Below are 17,612 nucleotides of genomic sequence, written 5' to 3' on the forward strand. Positions count from 1 at the left end.
TTCGCGCACCAAGCCCCTTAGGTACCTATACGTCAGAAAACCCCCACAAGTGACCCCATTTTGGAATCTGCACCCATCAAGGATTTTATTCAGGAGTATATTAAGCATTTTGAATCCACAGCTACTTCACCCAAAATGTTGCTGTAGCAACAATATTCTCACTTTTAGGCCCGCTTCACATGTCAGTGAAAAACACTGACGTTTTTCACTGGCGTGTAAAACACGCACATGTCCCTCCGTGTGCCGTGAATCACGGCACACGTGGGTTGTCTAAGTGCAATCCGGGCTCCGTTCTCCGTGGCCCGTGATTGCACTTAGAGATTAACTCACCTGCACCCGCTCCCGCTCTCCATGGTGCTGATCGCTCCCGCGGTGCAGCATCCGGCCGGCGCTGACCCCCGCAGCAGCTGCTTCCGGGTCGGCTGTGTCGTGCATCATGAATATGCGCGTCAGTAATGGGCCGGCTCAGAAGCAGCAGGGAGAACGGGCTGCAGAGGACATCGCTGGAGCCGGGTGAGTTAAAATGTTTTTTATTTTAAAAGCACGTTTTTTTCTGGCACGTGTTTCACGGATCACACCACTGCGTGGTCCGTGGGACATCAGTGATGCCAGAAAAAAATGGACATGTCTCCGTGCGGCAATCACGCACACGCGGGTACGCCGCATGGAGACACGTGCAGTGAAAAATCACTGACGTGTGAGCAGACCCATTCATTATAATGGGTCTGCGTATGTCAGTGATCCTGGTACGTTTAAAAAAAAGCACAAACGTACCAGAATCACTGACGTGTGAAAGGGGCCTAAGGCTATGTGGCCATGATCCAGCGACGCGGCGTCTAGTACACAGTGCCAGCCTTCCTGCAGCTGCCCATGCCCACGATTTGGGTTCAGGCTGCTGTGGAGCTCTATGCTACCTGCAGAGAACACTCTCGTCTCCGCAGCATAAATTGACATGCTGAGGCTCGGGAAGCCACGCTACCGGTCAGTTTATGCTGCGGAGAAAAGAAGCCCAGTGGGCATGGGATCTCCAAAAATCCTTCCACTGTGCTTCTCCTGCACAACGCAGCGTTATGGACGCAGGGAAAACACTCAGCGCCCATAACGCTGCAAACCCTGATTGTGGACACACAGCCTAAAAAGCGTCAATGGATGAAGGGATGTCAAATATATAGAACGTCCTACCCCCGCCTGCATATTCTAAGCTGGCACCTTTAGTACCTTTCATGTGGCACTAAAGGGTGCCTAGCTTAGTATTTATCCCAAAAAAAAACAATGAAAAAAATGGCGTGGGGTCCCCCCTATTTTTGATAGCCAGTCAGGGTAAAGCAGACAGCTGTAGCCTGCAAACCACAGCTGGCAGCTTCATCTTGGCTGGTGATCAATTTGGAGGGCTCCCCATGTTTTTTTTTTTATTTTTAAATAAAGAATAAAAAAAAAAATAACGTGGGGTCCCCCCAAATTAGATCACCAGCCAAGGTGAAGCTGACAGCTGGGGTCTGGTATTCTCAGGGTGGGAAGAGCCATGGTTATTGGACTCTTCCCAGCCTAAAAATAGCAGGCCGCAGCCGCCCCAGAAGTGGCGCATCCATTAGATGCGCCAATCCTGGCGCTTCGCCCCAACTCATCCCGCGCCCTGGTGCGTTGGCTAACGGGGTAATAAATGGGGTTGATACCAGATGTGTAATGTCACCTGGCATCAAGCCCAGCAATTAGTGATGTCACGGCGTCTATCAGACACCCGACATAACTAATTGACAGTAAACAAAAGCAAAAAAAGACAACAAAAAATGTTTTATTAGAAAAAACACTCCCCAAATCATTCCCTTGTTCTCCAATTTAATAAAAAAAAATGGGTCCGCAGAAATCCATATGGATGTCCCACGTCGCCTCTGGACCTTCTAGAATATGGGGGCACGTTCAGGAAACGTATCCCCCATTTTCTAGGAGGGCAGACCCTCCATTTGAGGAGAGTGGGTGCAAAAATCTGCACCCACTCTCCCCGGGTCACAGCTGCAGAGTGCGAGCAGCCAGCACAGCTCACACTGAACACTGTGCTGGCTGTCAGCTGCTCTGCACATGTGACCGGCCAGCGTGCACTGTGAAGGAGGAGGGGGCCGCGGGGGATCAGCGCTGCGACCGGACAGGCATGTATGACACCGGGGGGAATAGGGGGTGACCGGGCAGGGCCTGGGGGGTATTTTTCTGTCGCATGTGTTATTGCACATGCGACAGAAATCATAGGAGCAGGGCGGCCGGTGCGCTACTGTGCGCGCGGCCATGTTGGATTTTCGGGAGGGGGGTCGGGGGTCGGGGCGGGCACTTTGGCGACACCGGGGGCTTTGCCAGGAAGTGAGGTCAACAGGAAGCCTCTTGACCTCACTTCCAGGTAAATGCCTGCGTTCTGGCGTGCCGACAAAGGCCGCGGACCGCAACAAAAAAGCAGGTCCATGCGTTGTGGCTGCGTTCTGACCCACATCATTGCTTTCAATGGGGGAGAGAACGCAGCCACAACGCACAAAAGAAGTGACATGCTGCTTTTCTTTCCGCACCGATTTTTGGCATCCAAAACGCTGCGGAAAGAAACGCAGCATGTGCACTGATTTTTCAGCTTTCCCATACACTTTGCTGGGAAAGCTGAACGCATGCAATTTGCCACTGAAACGCTGCGGTTCAAAACGCAGCGTTTCCGCGGTAAAAAACGCATCGTGTGCACACAGCCTTATAGTACATTTAGGAAGGACAGGAAAGGCCAAAAAGGTGGCGGGGTGTGTATATTTATCAAATCTAACCTAAAACCTGTGTTGTATGATGACATTGAGGGGAACAGCAACAATGTAGAGTCAGTATGGGTAAATGTACATGGGGAGGAGAATAATGGAAAAATGCTAATTGGAGTTTGCTATAAGCCTCCTAACATACCTGAACAAATAGAGGGTGAAATGCTGGAACAAATTGAAAAGGCAGCTAATAATAATAATCGGGTTCTTATTATGGGGGATTTCAACTATCCAGACATTCAGTGGGACATAGAATCTTCTGGTTCTGCTAAAAGCTGTAAGTTCTTATCTACCATTCAAGACCATTTCCTCTCTCAGATGGTAGGTGAACCGACCAGGGGAGATAATTTGCTAGATCTGGTCCTGTCAAATAGACCGGATACAATTTCAGATCTACAGGTCCGGGAGCACTTGGGCACCAGCGATCATAATATGGTAAGCTTTGACATAATATTCAATAGAACATTTCAAAGGGGGAATGCTAAAACCTGGAATTTTAGGAAAGCTGATTTCAACAAATTAAGGGAAGAGCTTAAATGTGTAGATTGGGACAGAGTCATGGTAACTGGGGATACCGAACATAAATGGGGTAAGTTTAAGGATATACTACTAGAGTCCTGTAAAAAACGTATACCCTCTGGTAATAAAATGTCCAGGAATAAAAAGAAACCACTATGGATAAATAAGACTGTACAAAGTATAATAAAACAAAAACAAAGGGCGTTTAAAATCTTAAAGGCTGAGAATACAGAAATAGCATTGCAGGAGTATAAAGATATCAATAGGCAATGCAAAAAAGAAATCAAACAAGCAAAACTAGCTACTGAAACAAAAATCGCCAATGACATTAAAATAAATCCCAAAATCTTTTATAAATACATTAATGCCAAAAGGAAAACAAAGGATAGTATCGGACCCTTAAAATATAATAACAAGTTAGTTATAGAGGACAAACAAAAGACTGAGATATTAAATAGGCATTTCTCATCTGTATTCACCAAGGAACTGACTGTACCAGGGATCATTCAACAAGTGAAAAATCAAAGTCCACCACCCGATATAATTAATTTAACACAAGATGAAGTACGCCTACGTCTGAGTAAATTAAACATTGACAAATCCCCAGGGCCAGATGGCATTCATCCACGAATATTGAGGGAATTGAGCTCCGTAATCGACAGACCGCTGTATCTCATCTTTTTAGACTCACTTGTAACGGGGTTGGTGCCTCAGGATTGGAGGATTGCTGATGTGGTACCGATATTTAAGAAAGGTAAGAGGGTAGATCCAGGCAACTACCGTCCAGTAAGCCTGACATCAGTAGTATGCAAAGTTTTTGAGGGCATTTTAAGGGATGACATGCAAAAATATATTGCAGAAAATAATATGATAACTGACAAACAGCATGGATTCATGAAAGATAAGTCGTGTCTAACAAACCTGTTGGGGTTCTATGAGGGGGTAAGTTCAAACCTGGATATTGGTAATGCAGCTGATGTGATTTATTTGGACTTTGCAAAGGCATTTGATACTGTACCACATAATAGCCTTATACTAAAGCTCCAGAAGCAAGGACTAGGGGACACAATATGCAACTGGGTAAGGAATTGGCTAAAAGATAGGAAACAAAGAGTAGTCATAAATGGTACATTCTCTAAATGGGCTATAGTCAGCAGTGGGGTGCCGCAGGGATCTGTGCTTGGACCGATTCTTTTTACTCTCTTTATTAATGACCTTGTGGATGGGATTGATAGTACAGTGTCAGTCTTTGCCGATGACACCAAACTATGTAGGATATTAAAAACTGACCTGGATAGTACAATATTACAAAAAGATCTGGATAAGATGTCAGAATGGGCAGATACTTGGCAAATGAGATTTAATGTTGATAAATGTAAAGTAATGCACCTAGGACGGAGTAATCCTATAGCTGCGTATACATTAAATGGAAGTAAACTCAGGACTACAGAACAGGAGAAGGACTTGGGTATTCTCATTACAAATAAGCTGAGTAGCAGCACTCAATGTCAAGCAGCAGCTGCTAAAGCAAACAAGATTTTAGGGTGTATAAAAAGAGAGATTAGATCCCGTGATCCCAACGTATTGTTACCCCTCTATAAATCACTTGTAAGGCCACATCTGGAATACGGGGTCCAGTTTTGGGCTCCACATTTTAAAAAGGACATTCAGAAGTTAGAGTCAGTTCAAAGGCGGGCAACTAGACTATTACAAGGAATGGAAGGCCTCCCATATGATGGCAGATTGAAAAAGTTAGATATGTTTAGCTTAGAAAAAAGACGTCTCAGAGGAGATCTCATTTATATGTATAAATACATGTGTGGTCAATATAAAGGACTGGCACATGACTTATTTCTTCCAAAAACAATACTAAGGACCAGGGGGCACTCACTGCGAGTGGAAGAAAAGCGATTCCGACACCTAAATAGGAAAGGGTTCTTTACAGTTAGAGCGGTCAGACTGTGGAGTGCACTACCACAAGAGGTTGTAATGGCAGATACTATAACAGCTTTTAAAAAAGGGCTGGATGATTTCCTCAGTACACAAAACATTGTTGGTTATAAATGACTTAGTGACTAAATGTAGAACTGGTGGAGGAAGGTTGAACTAGATGGACCTAGGTCTTTTTTCAACCTAAGTAACTATGTAACTATATATAATTAATGAGAATATAACAGCTTTTACAGTAAACAATTATAAAGAACCATGTGCATATTGTTATAAACAGTGACAGATGTGATGAGTTCATTTCTGTTCCCACACATGATAATTTGGCCTGGGAAGATGAGATTCCCATCGGGATTTGCAGATTGTTTACTAAGAATAATGATTTGGTTTCCAAAAGCTGAAAACAAGATTTGCTGTTCTTTTCTGAGACACAAAATGAACGTTCATGGATGAATGGACATCGGATAATAATCTAAGCTCTAATAACATGTGTTTCTAATGTGGAGGTGGCAAAACAGCATTCGCAGACCCTGGCACGGTCAGGGTTACCAGCGTGGCTTTTTACTTTTTCTGGACGGCTTATCAAAAAATCACTGGCTGACAATATATTTTACAGATGCATTGGAAAACCATAATGAATCATTATGATTAGCAATCCATGTCTACAGCCCATAATTCTGATAACCTGAAATCAGCTGCAGTCACTGTAAACTGTAAAACGATGATAATTACAGTCATTAGTCTGTGTCATCTTTTTCAGCTTCAAAAAAAAAATAAATCACACCCTAAATTTTATTCACAGACAAGGCAAAAAGTGCAAAAACTTTTACGGAATGTCATGGAATTTCTGGAACGTTGGCAGCTCAGATAGTGGCACAGAGTGTGTGTTTTTGTTGCTGTTGATAAACTGTAAGTGTTTTTCATTGCGTATGTAGCTTTTCAGTTCATTAATGGTTGTATGCCATTGTTAAAGGGTCTCTGTCAGCACAGGATTGTGCAAACCAAGCACAAGCACTCGTGCGTCATGGCGGGGCTAACAATTCATATTACACCTTCCCACTTGCTTGTTTTCCATCTATCTCCTCCCTTCTCTGGCTCTATGGAGCCAGAGCTGTCAATCAAAGAAGAGTAGGGGGGAAAACAAGCAGATGGGAAAGTGTATATAAATGAATAGCCCCGCCATGATGCACCAAGCGTCTGTACTTGATATGCACAATCATCCTGTACTGACAGAGCCCCTTTAAGAGGTTAATGCAGTCACTATGTAACGCCTGTCTGGAGCCACAGACTCAGACTGGATGAAAAGGGAGGCTAGAGGAAAGCCGCTCCCCAAGCAGGACCCCGAAAACTCTGCAACCCTTTAACCCCTATACAGGGATTTGGAATTATACAGAGCCCAGGAGATTCCCATCTGTGATAGGCTATAGTCCGTGGTAGTCAGGCAGGGTCTAAAACTAAGAAAAGGAATACAGGAACACAATCAGCAGGCAAGGGCGTAATGAGGAAACAAAGCAGAGGTCAAATCCAGGACTGGCAGCAAGGTACAAAAACGACAGACAGGAGGTAGTCAGAAAACAAGCAGAGGTCAGCACACAGGAATCACTATACAAACAGAACAGGAACCAGGAATACAGAACTATCTCTGGTGGTGGTCCAGGAGGGAGAATAAGAAGGGTGTGGTGTCTTTCAATTGGTTGTAGAATGATGATAACTTCAGCTGGAAGACACACACCACCTACAGTCATAGGTGGTACTTCAGATCCCATGGAAACCCAGCCCAGTGGATGAGCGGAGCCTGCGCCCACCAGTGCCACTGGAATCGACTCCTCTTCCACCACCAGCAATATGCACGACAGGAACACAGTGTCACCTGGTGATCGAAACCGAAGTCGATCGTACTATGGTGGGGATGTAACACACTAATATAAAAGATAAATGGCTACTGATGGCTCACAGATGGAATATTTTCTGCATGCATCTATTATGCAGTGGCCTAAATTCCTGCTTATCTTCACCGGAAACAAGAGATTAGTCATTTTGGACTCAAGCAGTCGGGGAACTTCCATACACTAAATTGTTGGGTTCAGATGTCTTCTATCCCAACTGTTTTTTTTCTGGATTAGGCTTTGTTCACATGAGCCTGTTAACTTCTGCATTACACACGTGTTTTAGAATCTCATTAATGATCTTTCAATGATCTAATTTATAGTTAAAAATTTGCAAATACATTCAAATGTTTCAGTGTTTTCTGTATAATTTATCTGGTTCCTTATTGTTTAGCTCATATTTTCTTTAGATAAGGCCACCGCTGCAGCTGCAGGCATACATGTGTAGCGGCACCTATGGCCACCTCCCTACCTCTCCATGACCTACGTGCAGGAGCATCTGAGCCATCCTAAAATGTTCTACAGACTGAGCAGAACTTTGGGGGAATGGGACTGTGCCTGTTCAGCAAACACTATGTAGCAACCAGGAGAAACGTGGATTAAAAACTGCACTGTTGTAGATGAAAAGTCAATCAAAAATCACTGGGTGGTAGATCAAGTGGCTTTATTCAATGTGTTTTGAAGTGAAACCCCACTTCTTCATCAGGAAATGCACAGAATGCATAGGTGCATTTCCTGATGACGAAGTGAGGGTTCACTTCGAATCGCGTTCAATAAAGCCCCTTCATCTACCACCCAGCGATTTTGGATCTTCTTTTCATCTACAGCAGAGCAGTTTCTAATCCACGTTTCTCCTGATTCCTACAAAATGCTCCAGCCTCTGGGATTTTAAACTTTGCGACGGCTGTTTATGCCTGTACTATTGGTTGTGGATGACACAACCGCACAAGGTGACCAATAGCATTACCCTTTATATTTTGGATAAGACCCTATTGCGCTTGTATGTCCACAGCATTTTCATTTGACCAGCAAACATGACAGTTGTATGCCTCATTGCAGTGGAGAGCCGACCCTTGTGGCTTGGGCAGTCTACACTCCAGACAACTTGAGGACTCCATCCTGCACTAAGCTGCAGCTGAATCTGAGCTTTCACAATTTACTGCAGTATTTCTGGAAAAAAAAACAACAAAAACATGGATAGTAAGTGGGATCATAATCCCTAATACTGGGTGAACCCAATAGCAATAGCAAAAAAAACAGGCACAAAAATGCCAAAATAATTTTTTCATATATGCTTTATCTTTATTAATAGTTTACAAAATCACCATTAAAATATACTGTAAATAGTAACCATATCAACATTTTATGCAATACATAAGAGGTACAAGATAAGGACCAGAAGTAGGGGAGTAGCCAAATACACAGAAAAAAATATTATCAGAGAGCAATGTCCTGGGTAGAAATGTACAAGATACAGTTCATATAGAAAGTCAATAGACAGGAAAACAAAGTGTATACCTATGCTGGCTACACCGATAACTCAGATAACCACCAAATCAGTGACACAAATAATTGGGAAGGGTTAAATTCCCACCCAAACCAACATAACGTTATAACAGTAATTACCCATTATGTCACTGTGTCCTGGCTCATTTCCGTGCGCCCCAACGCATGTTTCGCAGATGCATCTTCACCTCCGTACAAACATTTGTGAAACGTACCTCTTATGTATTTCATGAAATGTTCATATGGTTACTATTTATATTTTAACATTCTTTTGCCATTTTTGTGCCCGTTTTTTTACTTCAGTATTTCTGCCTGCTTTTTGACAAGCTTGCCTCTTTTTTCCAGTCACTGCAAATACTGAGGTGAATGTATTCCATCTCTTCCACAGTTCCGATTCTCTGCCATGAAGAATAGTGAGGGTTCCCCCACCCTTCTCGGTCAGAAGTCCTGATGCTGCATACATTGAACAGAAACACCCAGAACAAGTAGAAAAAACAAATCTCAGTAGAAATGCAAAAAAACTGAAAATGGAATAACCCTCTAATCATCTATTAGCACCTTATACGAAAGATAGGAAACAAAATAACTCACTTTTCATCAGTATCCCCATTGTGAGGCTGAAAATCACCACGAAGACCAGAAGAATGGCGATAATAATGAGTATGGGGAGGCGATTTGTCCGCAGTCTTCTGCTCTGTAGAGAAACTGAAGGAATAAATACTTTTACCCATTCACTACAGAAACTCAGGTACTCCTATTCCCACTATGCAGTGAGTAAAAGGCATATCTTTAGTATTTAATAGGCTATGTGCTGCTCTGGAGTCAGATATCAATAGTAGGCTTCTAAATGCTAGGACATTTTTGGAAAAGTGTTGAAAAAGTTATTTAAAAAACATAATATCATGCTCAGAAATATCCTGACAACAGTATCCACAAATTCTGTGTATATTGGCACGGGGCGGTAGTCGTATGCGATGTCTGCATCTTCTGCACCCCGGCACACCACATGAAGATGGAGGTCCTCTGGCTGGGTGTGAAGTGTTGAACTACGGAGGTGATACGCCTTGGCAAGCCACATGTTGAAAGTGGTTTCGACTGGCCAGCATCAGATGGTACACGATTGATTGAGGGACACCACAAGTTTTTTTTAAAAAGGTCTTTTTCAACAGTAACTTAAATACAACTGTGCACACTCCCTGACAGAAGTTCTGTCACATTTCCATGTTATGTAAAAAAAAGCTTATAACCTCACCTTAAATTCATACATTGGTTTCATAAATTACTCTTTTGAAAGCTAAATCCCTCCCAAATTTGGTTTAGGTTATGAAAATAAAGTTGCTGCAAAGCTGAAATATTGATCATTTAATGAACACAGAAAGGTCAGATTTTGGCAAGACAAAAGTTTTGTTGCCCACAGAAAGTAATGTGAAATTCAAACAAATAATTAACTTCTAATACAAAGATATGTTGCATAACAGTGGTAAATGAAGTTGTGGTGCTATTAGAGCCATATTTAATATTTTGTGTGACGTCCATGAGCTTTAAGGACTGCATCCATGCGGTTTAACAATGATTCATACAATTTATTGATGAAGTCATCAGGAATAGCAAATAATGCTGTCTTACATGTCTCCCAGAGTTCATCTAGATTCTTTGGTTTTGTCTTCCAAGCTTCCTCTTTCATCCTACACCAATGATCAATGATGTTCATGTCTGGTGACTGGGCTGGCCAGTCCTTGAGCATCTTGATCTTCTTTGCCAGGAGGAACTTTGTTGTAGAGATGGATGTATGAGATGGAGCACCATCCTGCTGCAAAATTTGACCCCTTTTATGATTGGGAATGTAAGAGGTAGCTAATACTTCTTGATATTTTAGGCTATTGATATTGCCTTCCACCTTGCAAATGTTTTGCACACCCCCATAGTGAATGTAACCCCAGACCATGATCTATCCACCACCAAACTTAACTGTTTTCTGGATCCATACAGGCTCCAGTAGGTCTCCTACAGTATTTGCGGCGGCTGTGGTGTAATTCAACTGAAGATTCATCAGAGAAATCTACCTTCTGCCCCTTTTCCAGCGTCCATCTGTTTAGCAGGCTGTGGAACTTGCAAATGCCACACGGTTTTTTAATTGCTTTTTGTTTAGTGCTGGCTTCTGGGCACTGATTCGACCATGGAGGCCATTTCGAGTCAGAACCCTACAAGCTGTTCTAGTTGACACAGGGATTTGAGGTGACCAGGCCTATTGGAGCTCTGCTGCAGTGGAAGAGGGGCTGGCTTTGGATTTTCTAACCAACAAAGGTTCCTCCTGAGCAGTTGTCTTGTGGCGTCTGCTGGACCTGAGCTTGTCAAAAACATCTCCAGTCTCTTCAAATTTTTTTTAATTCTTTGTACTTGACACTGAGACACATTAAAGGTGCAAGCCACCTCTGCAGTGGATCTGATCTTCAGCCTCTTGATAATCAAGGCTTTGGTCACAGGGTGGATTTTTGGCATGTTGTCAGAGGTCAAGTTGCAGTTCAAGTGAAGGTCTCGGGTGCTGGGTTTCTTTTTATACACACCCACTAATTAACCGATCATTTAGTGAGCACAGGTGAGGATGTGGGGATTGGGTGCATTATATGAAAAGGCTACAAAACTTTTGTCTTGCCAAAATCTGACCTTTCTGTGTTCATTAAATGATCAATATTTCAGCTTTGCAGCAACTTTATTTTCATAACCTAAACCAAATTTGGGAGGGTTTCAGCTTTCAAAAGAGTAATTTATGAAACCAATGGATGAATTTACAGTCAGGTTATAAGCTTTTATTTACATAACATGGATAAGCGACAGAACTTCTGTCAGGAACTGTATATTAGATAGCGAGCTCATGTCTTCTCACACATTTTATTAGCACAGAGTATCTCCATCAACAATCTATCTACTCCTTCCACTTCACTTGGTTCTGTCCTCACCAGTCCTGTTTGTTTCATCACCAATGCAGCCCAACATCACAGTATAATCCGTGAGAGTCATTCCTCTCCTCCTGCGGTTCAGCATCTTGTTCTTTTTGTAAAGGAGCTGTATTGCAAATATGACTAGAGACTGTCACTTCAAACTCTCAGATGCTTAGGGGAACATCCACCCGGGTTACTCATTTTCGTCTCACGTATCATCCCAACCTGGCCCATTACCTCTAAGAGTTGTAAACTGCTTAGGGCTGCTAAGTGTCCTAATTAAAGACTTATCTCATTCAGTCTCTTTTGTTCCTCGGATCAGTCCTTTGACATCACCAACACAATTCACATTAATGTGATTGGTGTCTTCAGGGGGGAACGTAACAACATATCCACCTTCTTACACTTACAGCACCAAGCAGGGAAAATAAATGCTGACCAGGGACCATAGGCAGAGACGAGACTGGTCCACCACCGCCGGGTTTTCTCAGAGCCACTATAGGAGATTGACATCTGTTTCGCTAAGTGCACATAGGGAGAGACCATTCTATCAACTAGAGAGGTGTGGCGAGAAGCCAGCCAGGGCAGTGTTGGACTGGTCTCGTCTCTGCCTATGGTCTCTGGATCTCCAAATTATATTTTGTCCAAAACGAATGAACGTTTCAAGGAAAAGTATACACTAAATGAGCGGTATGTACTATCATCGTAACCACCACAGCCATCAAGTTGGCAACTGCTACATCTGGATCTCAGCATTCTCTTATAAAACATATAAAGATAATCTGTCAGCCTATACCAGAGGTCTCAAACACGCGGCCCACAGGCTGCTTGTTGCGGCCCGCAGACCCCCTGACAATTGCAGCTCTATGCCCGGGGCCGGTACCGACAGGACTTTACTACAATTGAATAATCTGCGGTGCCGCACAGACGAGCTGTCTGTGATACCAATGGCTGCTGCCCGCCAATCAGATGCAAGGAAGTTACGTCACTGTATGACATCACCTCCTTGCATCTGATTGGCCGGCGGTAGCCCTTGGTATCGCAGACAGCTCCTCTGCGCGGCACCGCAAATGATTCATTTGCCGGCGCCAGCCCCCGGTATACAGCTACGATTGGCACGGGACACAACAAGCAGGTACGTGTTAACTATCAGGACCCGCTGCGTCGCAGCGGGTTCTGACCTACGAGGCTGCAAGTCTCTTTGTTAGGAGACCGCAGCTGCCCATGCCTGCGATCAGGGTTCGGTGCGCTGTGATCTCCTCGCTGTGTTCTCCATAAGGGAGGACGCATGCGACTCCGCAGCATAAATTCACATGCTGTGGCCTCTGCAAGCCGGTCAGTTTTCACTGCGGGCCGCACAAGCACAATGGACATAGGATTTTTAGAAATCCCATCCACTTTGCTTGTACTGTACAGCTCAGCATTTTGGACGCAACTGAAACATGCTGCATCCAAAACCCTGTGAACCCTGATCGTGGGAACACAGGGAACGGAGGAAAGGTGAGGAGAATTTTTTTTTGCATATTACTGAAGGATGGGCACAATACCACAAGGGTGAGCACAGTACTACTGGGCACAATACAGCAGGACACAAGGATGAGCACAATACTACTGGGTACAATACTGCAGGACACAATGATGAGCACAATACTACTGGGCACAATACTGCAGGACACAAGGATGAGCACAATACTACTGGGCACAATACTGCAGGACACAAGGATGAGCACAATACTACTGGGCACAATACTGCAGGACACAAGGATGAGCACAATACTACTGGGCACAATACTGCAGGACACAAGGACGAGCACAATACTACTGGGCACTATACTGCAGGACACAAGGATGAGCACAATACTACTGGGCACAATACTGCAGGACACAGGGATGAGCACAATACTGCTGGACACAATACTATTGGACACAAGGATGAGCACAATACTGAAGGGCACAACGATGGGCACAATACTATTGGACACAAGGATGAGCACAATACTACTGGGCAAAATACTGCAGGATACAAGGATGAGCACAATACTACTGGGCACAAGGATGAGCACAATACTACTGGGCACAATACTGCAGGACACAAGGATGAGCACAATACTACTGGGCACAATACTGCAGGACACAGGGATGAGCACAATACTGCTGGACATAATACTATTGGACACAAGGATGAGCACAATACTGAAGGGCACAACGATGGGCACAATACTATTGGACACAAGGATGAGCACAATACTACTGGGCAAAATACTGCAGGATACAAGGATGAGCACAATACTACTGGGCACAATACTGCAGGACACAAGGATGAGCACAATACCACAACAATGAGCACAATACTACTGGACACAAGGATGAGCACAATACTACTGGGCACAATACTGCAGGACACAAGGATGAGCACAATACTACTGGGCACAATACTGCAGGACACAAGGATGAGCACAATACTACTGGGCACAATACTGCAGGACATAAGGATGAGCACAAAACTACTGGGCACAATACTGCAGGACACAAGGATGAGAACAATACTACTGGGCGCAATACTGCAGGACACAAGGATGAGCACAATATTGCAGGACACAAGGATGAGCAGTAGCACAATACTGCAGGGCACAAGGATGGGCACAATACTACTGGTCAAAAGACTACAGGGTACAATATTACAAGGGTGGGCACAATACTACAAGGATGAGCACAATACTACAAGGATGGGCACAATACTACAATAATGAGCACAACACTACAGGGCACAAGGATGGGCACAATGCTACTGGGCATAATACTACAAGGATGGATACAATACCACAGGGCACAAGTATGAGCACAATACCACAAGGATGAGCACAATACTACAGGGCACAAGGATGGGCACAATACCACAAGGATGAGCAGATACTACAGGGCACAAGGATGGGCACCATACTACTAGGCACAATACTAAAAGGATGGGCACAATACTACTGGGCACAATACTACAAGGATGGGTACAATACTACTGGGCACAATACCACAAGGATGGGCACAATATTACAAGGATGAGCACAATACTACTGGGCACAATACTACAGGGCATAAGGATGAGCACAATACCACAATGATGAGCACAAAACTACAGGGCACAATACTTCAAGGATGGGAATAATACTATTGGGCAAATACCCACAAGGATGAGCACAATACTACTGGGCACAATACATACTACAGGGCACAAGGATGAGCACAATACCACAAGGATGGGCACAATACTACTGGGCACAATACCACAAGGATGGGCACAATATTACAAGGATGAGCACAATACTACTAGGCACAATACTAAAGGGCATAAGGATGAGCACAATACCACAAGGATGAGCACAATACTACAGTGCACAATACTACAAGGATGGGGATAATACTACTGGGCAAAAACCCACAAGGATGAGCACAATACTACTGGGCACAATACTACAGGGCACGAGGATGGGCACAATACTACAGGGCACAATACTACAAGGATGGGCAGAATACTAAAAGGATGAGCACCTTACTACAGGGCACACAGATGGGGACATTACTAAAATGTTGGCTAAGATTACTATATGATGCTGCTAATTTTAAAACAATATTACAAGAAGGGGATAAATTTCAAAATAAAGCATGAATTATTTTTTTTTGCCATTAAAAGTGCAGGTGTGTTATAATAAACAAAGAAAAAATGTTAAAAAAAAGTGATCCAGAAGTGTGTATAAAAAAATGAATTCATTAAAATGTCACTTTGTCATGCAAAGATTAGAATGCAGCCCCTCAATTTTTTTTTCTATATGCGGCCCATATGTGGCGCCCTGGTCTAGCCAAGTCGTCACAGTTAACACACAAACACCCCCACCCCCATTAGACAGGGACATCAGCCAGACACAAAACCCTTGTTGCCTCCCTCCATTGTCTGATGTCCACACCAGGTGGGGCGGAGCCAAGCGGTTGGCTCTACCCACCGAGGAGTTCACAGGCCTGGAAGCGGGAAAAGTGACAGAACAGTTGAGGAGGTTGAAGTGTGAGGAGTGAACACTTGGGTGTCTGGGTTTGTGGCCCAGGCACTGACAGCAAGGTTGGCAGACGGTGGTGGCCGTCTGCAGGAGTGGTGGAGCATCGCGGAACCGTAGGACCGGGGTCGGGCGATGGCCCGCCGGTACCGACCGGGGAACGAAGTGAAGCCAGCACACACAGGCAGGGCCATCGGACCCCGACTAGGCTTGGAGCCGCCGATAATAGTCAAATCCGAATGTGACCGGAACCCCAGGGGTTTCCTAACAGCCAAAGACCTGATTGAAGGCAACCGCCCACACCGTGAGGGTATACAGCTACCGCCTAAGGCTAGAGACCCAAGGGCCAGCGCCCGCGGGCAAACGGGCTCCTCCGGTACCCATACACCGGGGAGCGGACTACCGTTGGGGATCCATAGTAGTCAAACGAGAACATCAAGGTGCAGGGAAAGACAGCCGCCATCACCTGTCCGGGGAGAGACACTGCAGCCGGCTGCGGGACCCGTCCATCCAGCCGTTTGGTTTATCGAGGACTTTGTACATTTCTTACTGAGTGAGTACACCCGTGCCATCCGGCACCGCGCCGCGCTGTCCCTGCAACCCTGCACCTCACCAACCCTGCCTCCCCGTCACATCATTGGGCCCCGGGACCACCGACCCCTACCCACGGAGGGGGAAAACAACATCCCAGCAGCTCCCTACCATCGCTCCCGGGATCCCCGTCATCAGCAGCGGTGGTGCCCATCTTCACCACGACCATTGGGTGGCGTCACGGACTAAATCCCCCAAACCAACCACCCCTTTCACTTACGGGCGAGGAGCGCCGCTCGAGTCCCCGGATCCGGCCCACCGCTCGAGCCACCGAGCAGCAGCAGCCGCAGCAGCGCCGGACCCGAGCGTTAGCGAGCGCAGCGCAGTGGCGTCCTCCCCGCCCGCGACACATACACCCAGCTAAGTTTGAGAACCTTGGCCTAAACCATGAGCTTTATGAGTCTGGCTGCATGATTGCAACCAGGTATGTTTTTTCTCTAAAACATTCTGCTATTTCTGAGAAAATATATTTTAAGGATCATAGGTCATAGGCAGAGATGAGGATAGTCAGGCGTGGCCCCCAGCCAGCTTCTCCTTGTACTGCTCCAAGGGATTGACAAGTCTCTCACCTGTGTGCACATAGGCAGAGACAAGTCAAACCACTAGAGTGTGGAAGCCGTGCAGGGGCAGTCGTGCAGCCAGGCTCTGATTCATGCTGCTAATGGTTTGGCAACATGAATTGACTGGCAGGTTTCCTTTAAAGGGTTATTCCCACAGTCTCTTTCTTTTTCACAAAACACACTAAATTATAGTACATTATAGTACAATTATAAGCCCAACTTGAAGTTCCTTTCTTATACCGTTGTGCATTTGTCGCGGGCGGAGGAGGGGACGCTGCGCTCTCCCACTGCTCGGGTCCGGCTGCTGCTGCTGCTGCTGCTCGGTGGTGGCTCGAGCGGTGGGCCGGATCCCGGGGACTCGAGCGGCGTTCCTCGCCCGTGAGTGAAAAGGGTGGGGATTGATTGTGGGGATTGGATATTGTCCGTGACGCCACCCACGGTTGTGGTGATATTGGTGACACCACCGCTGCTCTGGACGGGGATCCCGGGAGCGATGACAGGGAGCAGCCTGGATGTTAGTTCTCCCCTCCGTGGGTAGGGGGGTTGGTTGTCCCGGGGCCCGGTGAGGGGGTAGGGATGGATGGCAGGCGGGTTACGGGGCCTGGCGAGGTGCAGGATCGCGGGGGCAGCGCTGTGCCGCACGGCACGGTGGTACTCACTCAGCCAATGATGAGGACACAGTTCTCGGTAAAACACATGGATGGATGGACGGGTCCCACAGACGGCTGCGGTGTTTCTCCTCCCGGCAGGTTGATGGTGACTGCCTTTCCCTGCACCTGTGTAACGTGTACGGTTCCAATGGGTTCCCACCGGTAACCCGCTCCCCAGCTTGGATGGGTGCTGAAGG

At 45.6% G+C, this 17,612-nt stretch overlaps 1 protein-coding gene across 1 annotated transcript in view; it reads right to left on the reverse strand.

Annotated features, from left to right (window-relative positions):
* MFRP (membrane frizzled-related protein) overlaps positions 1 to 17,612 on the reverse strand; it is a 451,053-nt gene that overhangs the window by 277,247 nt on the left and 156,194 nt on the right. Inside the window, exon 4 of the mRNA XM_075327570.1 lies at positions 9,227 to 9,340. Within this exon, the coding sequence (XP_075183685.1) occupies positions 9,227 to 9,340 (114 nt within the window). The remainder of the gene's footprint in view (positions 1 to 9,226; positions 9,341 to 17,612) is intronic.

Source organism: Anomaloglossus baeobatrachus, chromosome 11 (genome assembly GCF_048569485.1).
Source record: "Anomaloglossus baeobatrachus isolate aAnoBae1 chromosome 11, aAnoBae1.hap1, whole genome shotgun sequence".
NCBI classification, from domain to species: Eukaryota; Metazoa; Chordata; class Amphibia; order Anura; family Aromobatidae; genus Anomaloglossus; species Anomaloglossus baeobatrachus.